At 34.7% G+C, this 14,873-nt stretch overlaps 1 protein-coding gene across 2 annotated transcripts in view; it reads left to right on the top strand.

Annotated features, from left to right (window-relative positions):
• Nucleotides 1-14,873, top strand: part of LOC149085057 (uncharacterized) — a 76,704-nt gene that overhangs the window by 7,883 nt on the left and 53,948 nt on the right. Inside the window, exons 2-5 of one of the 2 annotated variants that reach the window (XM_089232838.1) lie at nucleotides 5,718-5,810; nucleotides 8,082-8,327; nucleotides 12,199-12,226; nucleotides 13,248-13,302. In XM_089232838.1, coding sequence (XP_089088964.1) covers nucleotides 5,751-5,810; nucleotides 8,082-8,327; nucleotides 12,199-12,226; nucleotides 13,248-13,302 — 389 coding nt within the window. In that variant the 5' untranslated portion in view covers nucleotides 5,718-5,750. Of the gene's footprint in view, nucleotides 1-5,717; nucleotides 5,811-8,081; nucleotides 8,328-12,114; nucleotides 12,227-13,247; nucleotides 13,303-14,873 lie in introns of both variants that reach the window. The other variant, XM_089232839.1, reaches the window with a different exon arrangement.

Below are 14,873 nucleotides of genomic sequence, written 5' to 3'. Positions count from 1 at the left end.
ACAAAGATCGCACAAAAACTCCCAGAAGAATTGGAAAGCAGAATTGAATCTTTCCAGAAGTTCATAATTATAACTGCGAAAAAGACATGGATTTGAACTGTCACAAATCGGTAATATGGACGAAACCCCGGTTACTTTTGATTTTCCAAGCAATAGAACTGTTGATGAACTCGGGGGAAAAAAACTTTCTTCGTTAGAACAACTGGGCACGAAAAAACACTATTTACGGTCGTGCTATCGTGCATGGCCGATGGAAAGAAATTGCCACCAGTTGTGATTTTCAAAAGGAAGAAAATTCCTCCGAACATGAAGTTCCCACCAAGAATGATCGTGAAAGCCCAGGAAAAGGGCTGGATGGATGAAAAGGGCATTCTACAATGGATCCAGGAAATATGGAACAAAAGGCCCGGAGCATTGTTCGAGAAACCGGCATTATTGGTATGGGATATGTTCAAACCCCACAGAACTGATAATGTCAAAGCCGAGGCAAAGAAATCGAAAACATCAATGGCTTTAATACCAGGAGGGCTAACGTCGATTTTACAGCCTTTAGATGTGAGCATTAACAAGCCTTTCAAAGACTATTTGAGGCATTTGTGGATCAAATGTGGATGAGTTCCGATGATAAAGAAACTACAAAAAGTGGTGCCTTGAAGAAACCTGACATTGGCCTAGTGTGCCAATGGGTACATGAAGCATGGAATTCTGTTTCCGAAGATCCCTTAAAAAGTGTTGCATCAGCAATGCGATGGACGGAACTGAAGATGATATCCTCTCTGAAAGTGACAATGGTGATGACAGCCCAGATGAGGATAAAAACGAAGATACTGCACCCTATGATGATCTGATGGATTATGATGAGTTTGGAGACTCAGAAGAAAAGGCTTAAAAAGTTTGAATCATTTTCTATTGTAAATTTGCGTAAGCTATTCATTTTTCTTGTCGGCCGCTTTTGCGGGTCGGCTTATACACAGGTTTTCAATTTATTTCGGTTTTGGTGGTCCTGAAAGGGGGGGGGGGTCGGCTTATACATGAGTATATACGGTATATAGTTCGAATGACAACAGTTGTGAATACAAAAACACAGTTTGTTGCAAAATGTTACAACATGTATTTAAATTGTGAGTCTTTCACATGAATGCAAGGCTTGCATTCTTTTTGCCAGGTTTCTGGCTACTTTTCTCAGAGCACTCACCTTTTCAATCTTTGATTGAATGTTTTTTTAGTTAATCAGTGAAATGGGGATTATCCTTGTGGAATGTCTTCAGGTGTTTCCACAAGAAAAAAATTGGGGGTGGCAGGTCCAGTGATCTTGGTGGCCACACTCCTTTTGAAATAAGGTGATCTTTGAAAAGTGTGTGGAGTAATCCATTGTCTCATCTAGACGTATATCAGGTTGCTCCATTCTGTTGCAAAAAGCAAAGACGTTCATTTCATCCAACATTGCAATGAAATACAAGATAATATCCTTATACAGTTTCTCCATCCACCATTTCTTTAAAAACAAATGAGCCCACCCTTTCTTACGGCGTTAAATTGAGTATCATACACTGTGATTTTGATCGAATGCAGCCAGAGGCATTTCATGCTTGACGTGCAAATTTTTGATGCACTAAATTCTGATGTTTGATTTGATTTGGAGCTTTCAACTCCGGAACAACCCGAACACGACAGTCGATAAACTCTAATTTCTTTAGGGCTCTGTGAACAGTACAGCATTTCAACATTTTGTCCTTTAGTTCACATATTCCATGTTGGCTCAGTACCCACTCGGATGCCCACTTCGCCTGTGGTCTTCAACATCTCCAGTTTCTAGAAAATGGGACACAAATCGGAAGATTGGTGCACATTCTGCGCCCTTATTGGGCACTGAAACATTTGGGAATTAATTTTTGATCGCTTTAATAACAGATTCAAAAGAATGAGTTGAAAAATATTGTTTAATCATAAAAATTCTTTGCTTCTGACAAAAAAATATTTTGGTCATACAACAAATAAAGAGCCACTGAGAGTGTTGGTGAGCATGGGAAATTTGAAAAAAAAGGTCTTTCCATCTTGAACAGTATAGGGTTGCTGTCTATGAAAAAACTTTTTATTTACAATCAGTAGAATTTGAGAAATTAATTTTTGTGTAATGGGTTATATTTGACTTTTGATCACCCTGTATCTATCATTCTATCTATGTTCTTCCCCAGGATTGAACTTACAAGCTTGATGCCAACCTTCATGGTAGAAGACGTGCATCTTATCACTGTGTGTCTGTATACCACTCGGGTACTTATTTCATATACTACTACTTCACCAAACATCAACTCTGGCCATATCGCTATATTGAAATTTACTGCCATTAGTGAAATGGATTGGAAGTGAAGGTGCTGTCTATCGGTGGTTGCCTCAAGTTTGTTAGGGAAAATATCTTACATATATCCTCCCTTGGGTTTGAACCCGGGACCCTGACAACAACCTTCACGATGGTAGACGAGCATCTTACCACCATGCCACTCGGGCACTATTTCATATACTAGAGCCATGGCCCCCACATCCTGGAGTAGGGCCCCTAGACTTGAATCTTTTGCGGGGCCCCTTTACGATAGATTTATAGCGTGAAAAAAAGATAATAATGAAAATCGTCCAGGGCTGGAGCCTTGCCAGCCCACCCCTTATGGGGGCCATGCCTAGAGCTAATGATTTAGCAATATGGTGATATTCTGTTCCCTTGTGGTCATAGGAATATAAGCTCGTTTGAATGGATTTACAAAGACTTCAGGAAAATTTGTTGAACAATGTTATTCCTAATTTCATCATGGAGAACTATTTTTTAACTAGGCCAGATAGCCAGTCTGGATAGTTGAGAGTTTACTATTTTTTTCTGTTCTAGACTCTGTGTCGTCTAAAAATTCAAAATTTCTAATTATAATTAATATTTTGTTTTAATTGTAATAAATTGGTTTTCAAAAATAAAACATTTTAACATGCAAAAAAGTAAGTTTCTCATCAGGTTATGCACCTATTGTATTCAAAACATTATTCAGAAGCATGCTTTTAGGTTTTTGACGGTTTAAACCTGTTTTCGATGCTTGTCATGTCAAAAACCCAACCCTGATTAAAAGTGGTGAAAATCAGATTCAGGTATTTTATTTAAACAATATTGTTTGGCCAAGGCCTATACAAGAGGGTGTGGTGATGGGATTTGACATAAGGGATTGATGCTACATACAAAATTAGAGATTGAAGTAGAGTCTATAGAATTTGATGAAAGGTTGTTCCAATCAATAATTGTGCGGGGTACTAAATTTGGAGCAATCTGTAGATGCAAAAAAAGGTTTCAATTTTTGGGAATGATTGAGTCTATTGAAAAAATGTAAAGATTTGATTAGAATGTGGTTAGTGTCAATGTTAAAATAGCCGTGAATAATTTTTAAAAGTAATGATAGGCGAGTGATGTATCTACGGGAGATAAGTGGGAGGATATTAAGTTGGCATTTGAGCTGTGTGATAGAAACAGAGGAAGACCCGCAGTTTAAAATAAAGCAGGTAGATTTGTTTTGGATAGATTCCAGCTTATTTATATTGCTTTGTGTATAGGGATCGCAAATTTCGCAGGCATAGGAGAGGACAGGAAGGATAAAAGTTTGGAACCATAGATGTCGGAGGTGGCAGGTGGAATATTTGAGGTTAAGAAGGAGGAAAAAAGTTTTTGAAATATATAATCCGTGTTGAGGTTCCAGCGAAGGTCGGCAGAAATTATCACACCTAAATATTTATAATGGGAAACTTCTGGGATTAAAAAGGTATTAATTGAGTAAGGAAATTCACAAGGGGAGATCTTTTACGGGTAAGTTTCATGAAGACTGTTTTGGAGATGTTTAGGGGTAGTTGCCAAGACGAGCACCATTCGGATATAATGTTAAGGTTGTGCTGGAAAGAATCTTGGTCAGATCTGTAAATTCTTTGATAAATAAAGCAATCATCGGCGAAAAGTCTGATGGAGCAATTGATTGATAATGGTAGATCATTAATGTAAATTAGAAGTAAAAGAGGGGAGAGGACCGATCCCTGAGGCGTGCCAGACTTGGTCCGGAGGTATGAGGAGTTTTGGCCCTTGAAACAGACAAACTGACTGCGATCAACAAAGAAGGCCTCCCACCCATTTCAGTAATTGAACACATAAGCCAAGGTTTTGGAGTTTAAGAAGAAGTTTACTATGGGGCACCCTGTCAAATTCTTTGGAAAAATCCAAGTATACGATATCAGTTTGTAGGTTGTTGTCGGAGGGACCAGATTTGTGAATAGGTATTATTTTTTCAATTTTCCAGTCGGGGGCAAGCGGGAAGTATTCAATGAAATGTTGAAGATAATTGAAAGATTTTATCTTATTTTTATCCTATTAAAAGAAAATTTTTCATCTGCACAGAATTTGAGAATATGGTTTGGGATCCCATCTGGGCCAGTGGAGTGTGGTTTCAATTTTTTCAGTAGATTCAAAAGACCACAGAGAGAAAATTTTGGAGAAAAAGACCGGACTGGAGTTATGAAGGGAGTCGGAAAAGGAGTATTGAGGGGGGTTGGGATCGGAAGAGAAATCAGAAGCGAAAGCCAGATTGAATTCAGAGGCAAGGTATCTCTTACTTTATACAATTTTCACTATAACATGATTTTTTTTAAAAGTTAATTTAACCACTAAACTGCTTCCATTGTCTATAGATGATGAGCATAGTAGCCTGCTCAATAATCCTCTGATTGTTTTTCTTTTTTAGATAAAATTACTTAAAAAACCGCATGGATGGTGTATGAATATACAGTGAAACCTTGATGAAATGGAAATGCCAAGAGACGGAAATGATATTTCGTTTTAGACAGATTTTCATTTTATAAAGGTGCAAATCAAAGCATCAATCATTGAACAGACTATATTTTGATTCCATTTTAGACAGGTTTCCATCTCGTACAGTGTCGGTCTTAGACAGGTTTTACAGTATATTTTAGTTTCATTATTTCCCTATCATCTGACAGGTTTGCTTATACTGTTTCCCCCCCCAACCTAATTTTTTTTGATTTTGTTTGATCTGTGCAACATTTGAGTTTGATTATCATCTATTTTTACAAAATAAAACTGGAAAAAAGAATTTTTTTTCATTTGCACAGAGACAGACATATTTCTAATCATTTTCACAGCCAAAGGGTTAAGAAATCTAACCTGCTTTAACAAGGGTATACCAGTATCCACGGGACAATACCAGGTTGTGTTCCAGAGAGTTTTTTCTAAAAGGTTTGTGAACATATAGGATTACTTTCTGTTGTGACGAAAAGTGACCACTACAGGGAGATGTAAAAGGAAATATAATATTCATAGTGAGAGAAATGAAGAAACTGTCCACTCTCTTAGATGATGACCATATTTTTTATGAGCAATGCATTATCTTTTCTTAAAGTTTCTTAGTTTTTTGTTTATTTCTTTCTCCATTAATTTTGGGTTGCTGTATTTGAGTTCTATGGACATTAATATTTATTATGGACTGTTTTTTCACTAAAACTTTATATATGTATAAATATTGTTTATTTTGTATTTTGTTCATTAATTTTTCTGTTCCAGCCACCTTGTTGGGCAAATTGCCTGTTATAGCATTTTTTCATCATGGTTAACTTACTGAAGTCTTTGAAGCATTATGAAACATGTAAAATAAACATTTAAGAAAGAATATTTTTGTCCCTTATAGTGAAATATTGGGAACTGGAGTTAGTTACTCATTATGCTGTTTGCAAATGAGGATTTTGATGCTACACAGCCTGTATTCTCTGGACCAAAAAAGGTTAGTTTATAGTTTGTTTTTGCGGTTAGTGAATGTAACTACCCTAAATGTATGGCTTTTTCTCCGATAATATAACTGAGTCTTGATTTTAACACACCTTTGATTCAGAAAAATAAGTTTTCTCTCTCAGAATTCTTTAGACTTCAACAATCTATTGTGAATTTGAAGTAAAATTTTTTTTGGGATAAAACTTATTTGACTATCTTCTTGTTTAATTGTGTTCCATAACTTGTAATTAAGAGTAATACTAGAGTAGGTCCATAGTAAAATCCAGTTACACTGTGGTTATTGGGAGACATGATTTACCCCATTCTTATAACATAAGTAAAGTATGGGGGTGTACAAAAGTTACCTTGATACTCACATTACATTCGATTCTGCAGTAGATATAACACACAGTATAAAACAGGCTTTTACTGAATCTTTTATTGTCCACTGCTGTTTATAAAATACCATGTGTCTGTGGCTTAGTTCACATTTGCACAACTCGGCGCAGAATATAGATCATATTTAATGAACATAGAAGGTACTCTATACTCATACAACTATATAAGTCAGCCATAGTTCTCATAAGGTAGCAGTTCTCAACTGGTGGGGCTCCGCGGCCACTTGAAAAAAAAAACCCAGTAAATTAAAAAAATATATATAGATATTTTTAACAATATATATATATATATATATATATAAATCAGTAACTTTGATGAATAAATAAAAAAAAAGGCTTATGAGGCTCTACCATAGAAATTATAGATCAGAAAGCACAAGTCAAAAAAGTTTGAGAACCACTGTCATAAGGCAACCATGCAATTCAGTTTGACAAAACTGATGTATTTTTTTCTTTCAATCATTTTGATTCATGTTTGAGCCTTGCAGCTATGGAAAAATCCATGAACATAATCAAAATTTTGATAGAAAAAAAAGCCCTTTGAGTTAACAGAGTTTTGCTTCTTGCTCTCTGCAAAATTTGGCAGAAAGCAAAAAATCAAAGCCACCATGCTTTCTGATGATTGATCCAGCTTACTCTTACTTGTTTAGTCCTCAGTCTGACACAAACATGATGTAGCTGAAATCCAGTATTTCCTCGGATCATGGACAGCGATATAGGGGGGGGGCAGCATCAAAGATGGAGTTGTCTGATCTAATGTATATGTAGGAATTGACATCATCATCATTGTGCTGTCCCAGACATTCAAGTCTATCTCTCCCTGTGTCTCAGGTACAAGCACAATATCAGCCTTTGGTCTCAGTCATCTCTGGACTGCTGAAAACATCTGACTACTTCAATTTTCATTAAGGATATTCACAGCAGATGCAAACTAAATGGTTGGTAATAATTCCTTTAGAATGTGGCTTGTGAGTCCAAAATCTTCCGATAATGACACCAGCTGTGAAAGGCCTACATGCTTCTATGAATCCTGGTTCAGTTTTGAGACTCAGGATCATGTTTGTGTCTGGAGGTCTTCCCTAATAAACTCCTTAGTGTCCACTATAACCTCAAATCTGATATGACAGACTTGGGAGCAATCACATAAAACAACCAGTTAACCTCTGAGGGACAATGGCAGTGCAATAATGTATTCAGGATATTCTAAGGCACATGTGGTTCAATTCATGGCAGAGGAAGGCAGTAGAGGCATTTTCCAGTAGAATTTACTTATTCCACTAATCTTTTCTAGTAGGATTTCAGTATTTTACAACAGAATCATTTTTTTTCTTTATTAGAACCATGAACTTATGTTTACATTAAAACAGCACATCAATCAATTTATTTTACAATCATTCAGTTCTGATATCTTATTTAAGTACTATGATTTCCTGCCTATAACTGTGGATTATATTCTATATATTGTGTATTTTGTATGTTTATACAGTAAGTTAAAAACTTCTGAATTTCTTAGTGAGTATTATAGTCTCCTGTGTATATTATCTGCAGCTTTTTTTCCTCAGAAAGTTTGAAATACAAATAAATATTTCAAAACAAATCCACAAATAATTAATTTTTCAAAATTATAAGATGGGGTGCGGATGTGAGTAGAAGAGTAAACATTTCTTTTCTAACAAAACATAACCAACAACTTTCGTCCATTCCTTAAAATTTCATCAGTGGTGATACTGATAGCCACCTAAAATTTACATGTGTGGATCATACACAGGAAATTATAGTACACAATTTTGTGTGTATTTTGTATTCTTTTTTCAAAAAAATGAGAATTATATATTATTAGATTAAAATATTTATTTGCAATTTAAATTTTTTTGCACTGACTATAGGTTCATCCTGGAACTGAAGATGAAGTTTCCCGTCAGATAAAAAGCACTCTTGGTGAATTTACTGATGTAAAAGAATTTTTTACAAGAGATCCAAAAAAGTTCATTGGTATACAGAAAATTGCCACATCATTGCTTCCAACATCAAAGTCATACATTGACCCTGTTGCTGTTCGACCCTGTCAGAAGTTCATAAAAAAAAACAGTAAAAAAAACAATAGTGATTCAAAATCAGAAGATTTTCATCAAGTAAGTCTGTAAAGATAATATTTTTGTAGGCAATGAAAGCAAATGCTCTTAAATCTTGAGTATTTCTATGATTAATTCTCTTTTCAAAATATTAGAAAAATGTAATTTCAAAGTTTTTGTTAAAAGTCTTTTTGCTGTCAATTGTTTTGCTGATTGGTTCTTATATTTGAGCAAAACAAATTGCATTGAGTTCAGTTCTTTAACCGTTTCTAGAAGAAGGACAGACATGATGCTAATGCACTATTGTGCAACAAATACTCACAATTTTGAGAAAGAACACACAAATTTGGTTCACGCATCTCCCATGGGGTTTCTAGAAGAAGGACAGACATGATGCTAATGCACTATTGTGCAACAAATACTCACAATTTTGAGAAAGAGCACACAAATTTGGTTCACGCATCTCCCATGGGAAGTGTTCTTTTCAAGAGAAACTTTTTTCTTTCTCACCATGTGCCATAATCGTGCTATTTCGTGACCTTGGAAAGGTTAGTTTTACTATTTTGAAGTATGAAGGAATTAATGTACTGCATTGATGTAACATGTAGGCTATCAAAGAATAGGCTGACATAATATCTAATTGTTTTTCTGAATGAGGGACTATATACCACTAAATTTTCCAATTTTGTGAGATTTTTTTTTTTTCTGTGGGCTTTATTAACTCCAATTAAACTATAGTTCTTACGCTGGCACCCATGTGGTGCAGTGGTAAGATGCTCACCTTCCACTATGAAGGTTACAATCAATGTCCATGGGTTTGAATCTAGCCAAAAAACATCAGAATCAAGTTACTTACTGAGCCTGGGGCGATCATAGATAGCTGGAGTCTTCATTTCCCACCAAACTCTGCTGGTTGGAAATTGCCATATGGCAATATATGACCAGAGTTGGTGTGCTGTAAAGTAGTAGTTCTTATGCCTTATTACAGTATACCTACCTGCATTCAAAGAGTATATTTATGCCATAAATATTCTTTGCTCCCACAAGATTGCATATTCGCCATTGTGAAAAACCATATAGGATTAGTTTGCCTATTCAAATTGGCTGAATTTTTCTGAAATCGATGGGCAGAAAACCTGAATCATTAAAAGCTCTAGCTAGAATATCCACAGCTTTGCTATTTAGCTGCTAGGCGGCTGTGTGCTTATCATAGGTGGTTGGCAGTCGTGACAGTTTCACATCATAAAAATCTGGGTTTGACACTTGTGAATGTGTAGTGTTAGTGAGCTAAATAGGGTTTTGTGTGGTTTTCCAGCTTTGAGTCGGTTATCACTTTAGATGTTCTATTGCAATGACTATCAGCAGATTTTCAAATTCATGCAAATATAAATTTAATTGTGAATCCATACATTGGAAATTTGGAGGATAGATGGCACCACCCGTTGAACACGAAACACATACAATGCTGAAAAACACACAAGCACATTCTTAGGTGCCTCCAATGCAAATCTGACATGCTCCTGACATATTCAGGTGTGAAATATAACAACTTCGGTCCCGGGACTCTGGACATCTCTGGAAGGAACTGGTACTGTAGTTGGTTTCTTATTTGCAGACCTGTATTCTCTCAAATGCTTTCAATGGATTTTCCTAAAATGATTGTCAGCTTAATGTTTATTATTGTATCTTTAAACAATCACCCTAAAATTTATTGCTTTTGATGGGAAAATGTACGTTGAAGACTATTTCAGTGACACCTACCAAAAATTATGTGGGTTTGATGAATAAAAATGACAGAAATATAGATAACTCATTTTCTGAGCTTCAAGGTTTAAATCAAGATGAAAACTTAACATAAAACTTTAGAAATATAGAACTTTAGCGTTTTATAAATAAAATAGTTTGATATTGGAATGGATAGGTATTGGAACGAAAAATAAACAGTGTATAAATGTGAAAGCATAAGCGGGTATAGGCTGTTCAAAAAAAAAAATACCCTCCTATGTTGAAAATTTCCTGATGTTCATGTTACTACTTTTTTTAAGAGAAAAGTAATAGTTTTGTCGTAAAAAATAATTTTTGTAAAAAGTTTGCAATAAACAGGCATTTCAAAATGAAATTTCTGAATTATCGGTTTTAAGAGGTGGAAATACGGTAGTTTAAAAGATTAATTTATTCAACGAGATGTAACATAATGCAACATAAAAACAGTTAAAGGTTAAGATATTCTTCACGAGTGCACAACACTGTAGTATAAAACTAAAGGCAGAACTAGGTGTGTGTGTACAGAGGAAAATCTTCCTTTATGTAGGCGGCTCACTCATGATGGATGGCGTCATCATGGGGGATTGACATCTCCATCCAATTGACATATCGGATCACAACAATTGGAATCTGGTTTTTGCTAGAAATCAATGAGCTCTAATAAGTTGTTGACAATGCCGTGACATTGCACCTAATTTGAAATTAACCCCTTAAGCCCAGAGCAGATTTAAATGAATCCCATCTCATAGGTCGGGGGAGATTAAAATAGAATCGCTGGTTTTAGCAGATGTTTAATTTAAAAATTATAACTTATAAACTAATCATTGAATTAATGTAAAATTTTTTATGTTTATAAAATGTGTCTATAATACTATATAGTATCACATGTTTTACCTAAAAATTTATGATATTTTCTTTTTGGTAAAGTTGCTTTTTTTTTCTCTTTTACAACAGCCCAAAAATCAAATTTGTAATTCTTCCTCGTTGCTTTAACAGAGAACTACTAACTCAATTACAATGGGCATTTTAGCCCGAAGGGACTCAAACACACTCTTCACAATACTAATTATGCAGGGTGTTTTTTAGCTCAATGGGCTAAAACATGCTCTTTACAATAATATCTTGGATCTTACTTATTAAGCAGCAAATGTTCATCACTCACAATAAAATATGATAAATGAAAATAATGTAGTAATTTGATTATGCAAAGCCACATTATTCCTATTTTGAATGATTAGCTAATTAACTGCTGTTATATTATTTCACATGATCATGAAATTATATAATATATTAAAAAATTATAAGATACGTAGTTGGCCGCTTGACGCCATGTAAAGTCCGGGCTGGGCTTGACGCACAGAGTATGTTGCTTGCTCAATGTTGAGGAATTAATTGAGATGCTGTTTTAATTGATCATTTCTCTTGGCATTGATCAGTTACTATGAAATGTTCCTGAACATTATATTATTTGTTCCAACTTATAAAATAATTTTTTACAATTCAAATAATTCTTATTATCAGAGGAAATTTATATTTAATCAATTTGTTATGTAAAGTGAGATTCTATGTGTAAGAAGTAATCAAAGTTATGAGAGAGGTTTTTAGGATTTGCAATAAGTGCTAGAAGATTATTAGCTAAGTCAACATAAGCAACGAAACAGATTAATTTCAAGAAAGTTGAATAGTGAAATTATTACAAACACATACAGAATCAGGTTTACTAATTTAGGTTTCCCATTGATGAGTAACTTTGATTCTCAGAACATTTTTTTGCTATGACTTGAAACTGGGAGAAAGGAAGGATTATTCATTTTTTTGTAAGATTTTTTAACTGATGGATTTGAATAGACTACATTATTTGTCATCAATCCGGCATTTTAACAGTGAGAGAAACGGTTTGATTTTGAAGGACAATTCTAGGTTGCAGGGATGTAAGAAATTCTTTGCTAGCAATAGCTTTTTTGAACATGTTAATCAACATAATAATTAAAAAAAAATTATAATCACCATTGAGCAAATAAAAAGCTATGCATCCTTAAAAAAATGAAAATCAATTTTATATTTTAGTATTTTTATACTTTAGATGTGTATGCCTCTTTGCTGGCTTTTTTTCCCTTCGTGACGTTTGCATTTCTCAGTAAAACAGTTTTCTGTATTTTTGGTTTAGTGCATTGAACCAGGAAACCCTGAATGTGGTGAGTTTTGGATTTTTTTTGTTCCCATCCTTATGATTTCAATATTTTTGGAAATTTTTAATTGATAATGATTTAATGCTATTTTTCAAATCTTGTTTGGAATTGCTTATTGTATAATGTTAAACTCCTCTCGATACATCAACATCCTTTGTTATAATAAATCCCTCTATTAAAATATTTTTAGAGATTTTGAAGCTGCCACAATGATATTTTTTTATATCGCCCAAAAAATTGTGTTCAATATATTTTTTAACTCGTCCCATGTTTTTATTCTTCAGAGAGTGTCTAATAACATCAGTATTTTTGTCTGTGTTGCTACTTCCTGTGTAGTACAATAAACTGCTTTACGAGGAAAAAACATCCAACTGAATTTTGTTGTGAAAAATTTTTTATTTGTGTATTTTCTAATGGTAGCAACAGCATAAATTAGGTTGCACATGAGGATAATCTTACCTAGGTTTTTAACAACTGGCTGTTGCAAAGATGAATTTTTGGAAAAAAAGAAAACTCAACTGCCTTTACGGGGAATCAAACCCACATCCTTTCACTTTGTATAAGTCGCCATCTGGTGGTAGTATCAGCAGTTGTGAGCTTGGCCTGAGTCAGGTGCGGCCATCCATGTACAGTCCCGTTCAGTGCACACAAGCTCCAAGAGAAAAATCGAGAGATTCGTTGCCTTTGTAGTCTAGTGGTCTGGGGTGTTCACCTGGAAAGTGAAAGGACGTGGGGTCGATTCCCCACAAAGGCAGTTGAATTTTCTCTGCAACAGCCAGTTGTTAAAACTTTCATATGGTAGCGGAGAGTGATGTCATCCTTGTATAATCTTACCTCTTGATACAATGGTAATTCCACTACAATGAAGTTTTTTCTTGGTCTGCAGAGTCGTCGTATCGAGATTTCATAATTTTGTTTCAATACGAATTAATACTTAATTTCAGCTGTTTTTCTGGATTTTTTGATAACATTTGTGAACTTTTAATGAATATTTCATGCATTTCATATTACTTTTTAAATAATTTAGATTCTGAATTTGACAAGAATTCTGAAAAATGGGTTTGCAGAACTTCCACTAATGAGTAAGCATATTTAGCTTAATTTTGAAATTGAAAATGATTAGTTTGTATATTAAATAAAAAAAATAGATTTTTTTTTGTAGTGAATGTATTGATCTGAAATTTATTACTATTTTTTAAGTGCATATGTTTATAAATCACAAAACAAACAGAGCTTTCTATAATTATGTCACGTCATTATGTCTATAATTATGTCATTGTAGTAATGTTTCTTTAATACATATGCATTAAAACCTTCTGTATGGAAATGTAGATGACTTTGCCTTATAATACTCAAAAAATCACCAATGAAGAAGGGGCTTTTCAAGTATTACGCCAGCAAATTTTTAGCCATTTTCAACCCCCTCCCCCCTTGCCAGCAAATTTTCATCAGCTCTGCGTTTTACCTCCTAACACATATTGGCGGGATCAGAAACTTATACGGGAGTGGGGGGTAAAGGGAGCTCCCCCAAGATCAAAATTTTTTTTAATGCAAAGAATATTAGAAAAAAAAATTTGGAAAGCAAATACCTTTTTATATATGATTATAATCCATTTCTGTTAATTTAAATGCTATTCAAAGGCTAAGAACTCAAAATTTATTTTTAAGAAATCATTGTGACCCACCCTCTAAGTCATATATTGTAAACCCTTGGCGAGTAGACCAAATGTAGCCTGCCCTCTCAAACCTAATTTTGTGAAAATGAACTAAGCAGCACATTACAGATCACATTTAAAAGACCCGTGGCACAATTCTAGAGTATTTAAGCTATTCGTGGTACATTTAGAGTTCCCTTGAGTGGCATTTGACAGTTTAAGAGCACGTTAAACTACCTCCAGTGCGGTTCTATGTCATTCAAGTTAACCACGGAACATTCCCATGACATAACTACGGATCATTTGAGTGATGCGTGGCATATTCACACATCACTTAATGGACCTGCAGAACATTTAGAGATCACTAAAATGGCTCTATAGGGAACTTATCAATAGGAGTGATATTAGTTCAGGTGCCCACGTGCTAACGAAAGTTTTTTCTTGTTTTTGGTACACAGAGTAAAATGTCATTAAGAATATTTCATATTTTTATAAAGTGTGGTTGATGATGTAAGCATCATTCAAATCCCCCTCTCCCTTGTCATCAAAAGTCAGCTAATCAAAACCCCCCTCGATGCTGATATAATACTTGAATGACCTCTAAGGCAAACATCAGAAAATACTAAAAAATTCCTTATGCATTTTGAGACATTATGGGCATTGCCTTCAGAGGATAAGAATATCAATCTGACAGAGTACCCCACTTGGATTGATTACCAAATTTTCAATCTCGGTTGCTCAGAAAAATCCATGTCTGTCCAAGTGAAACAACATGGCAAGAATGAAGCAAAAAAAAATTTGAATGAACCGATTGGATAGCCCCATTTTGCAAGTATCCAATCCGGTTATTGCAAAAAACTTACACACAGGCCCTTCACTTCATTCTTGCTACAACGTTTGACTTGGACAGATGTATAGATTTTTTTGTTCCATTGAGCAACCAAGATAGAAGATTTGATAATCCATCCAAGTGGGATACTCGGTCAGCGTGATATTCT

Source organism: Pholcus phalangioides, unplaced genomic scaffold (genome assembly GCF_987345545.1).
Source record: "Pholcus phalangioides strain wild (caught in Gottingen) unplaced genomic scaffold, Ppha-v1.0 ptg000007l_1, whole genome shotgun sequence".
NCBI lineage: Eukaryota > Metazoa > Arthropoda > Arachnida > Araneae > Pholcidae > Pholcus > Pholcus phalangioides.
Note: the sequence above shows the minus strand (reverse complement) of the source record. Positions and strands in the feature narration are given on the sequence as shown.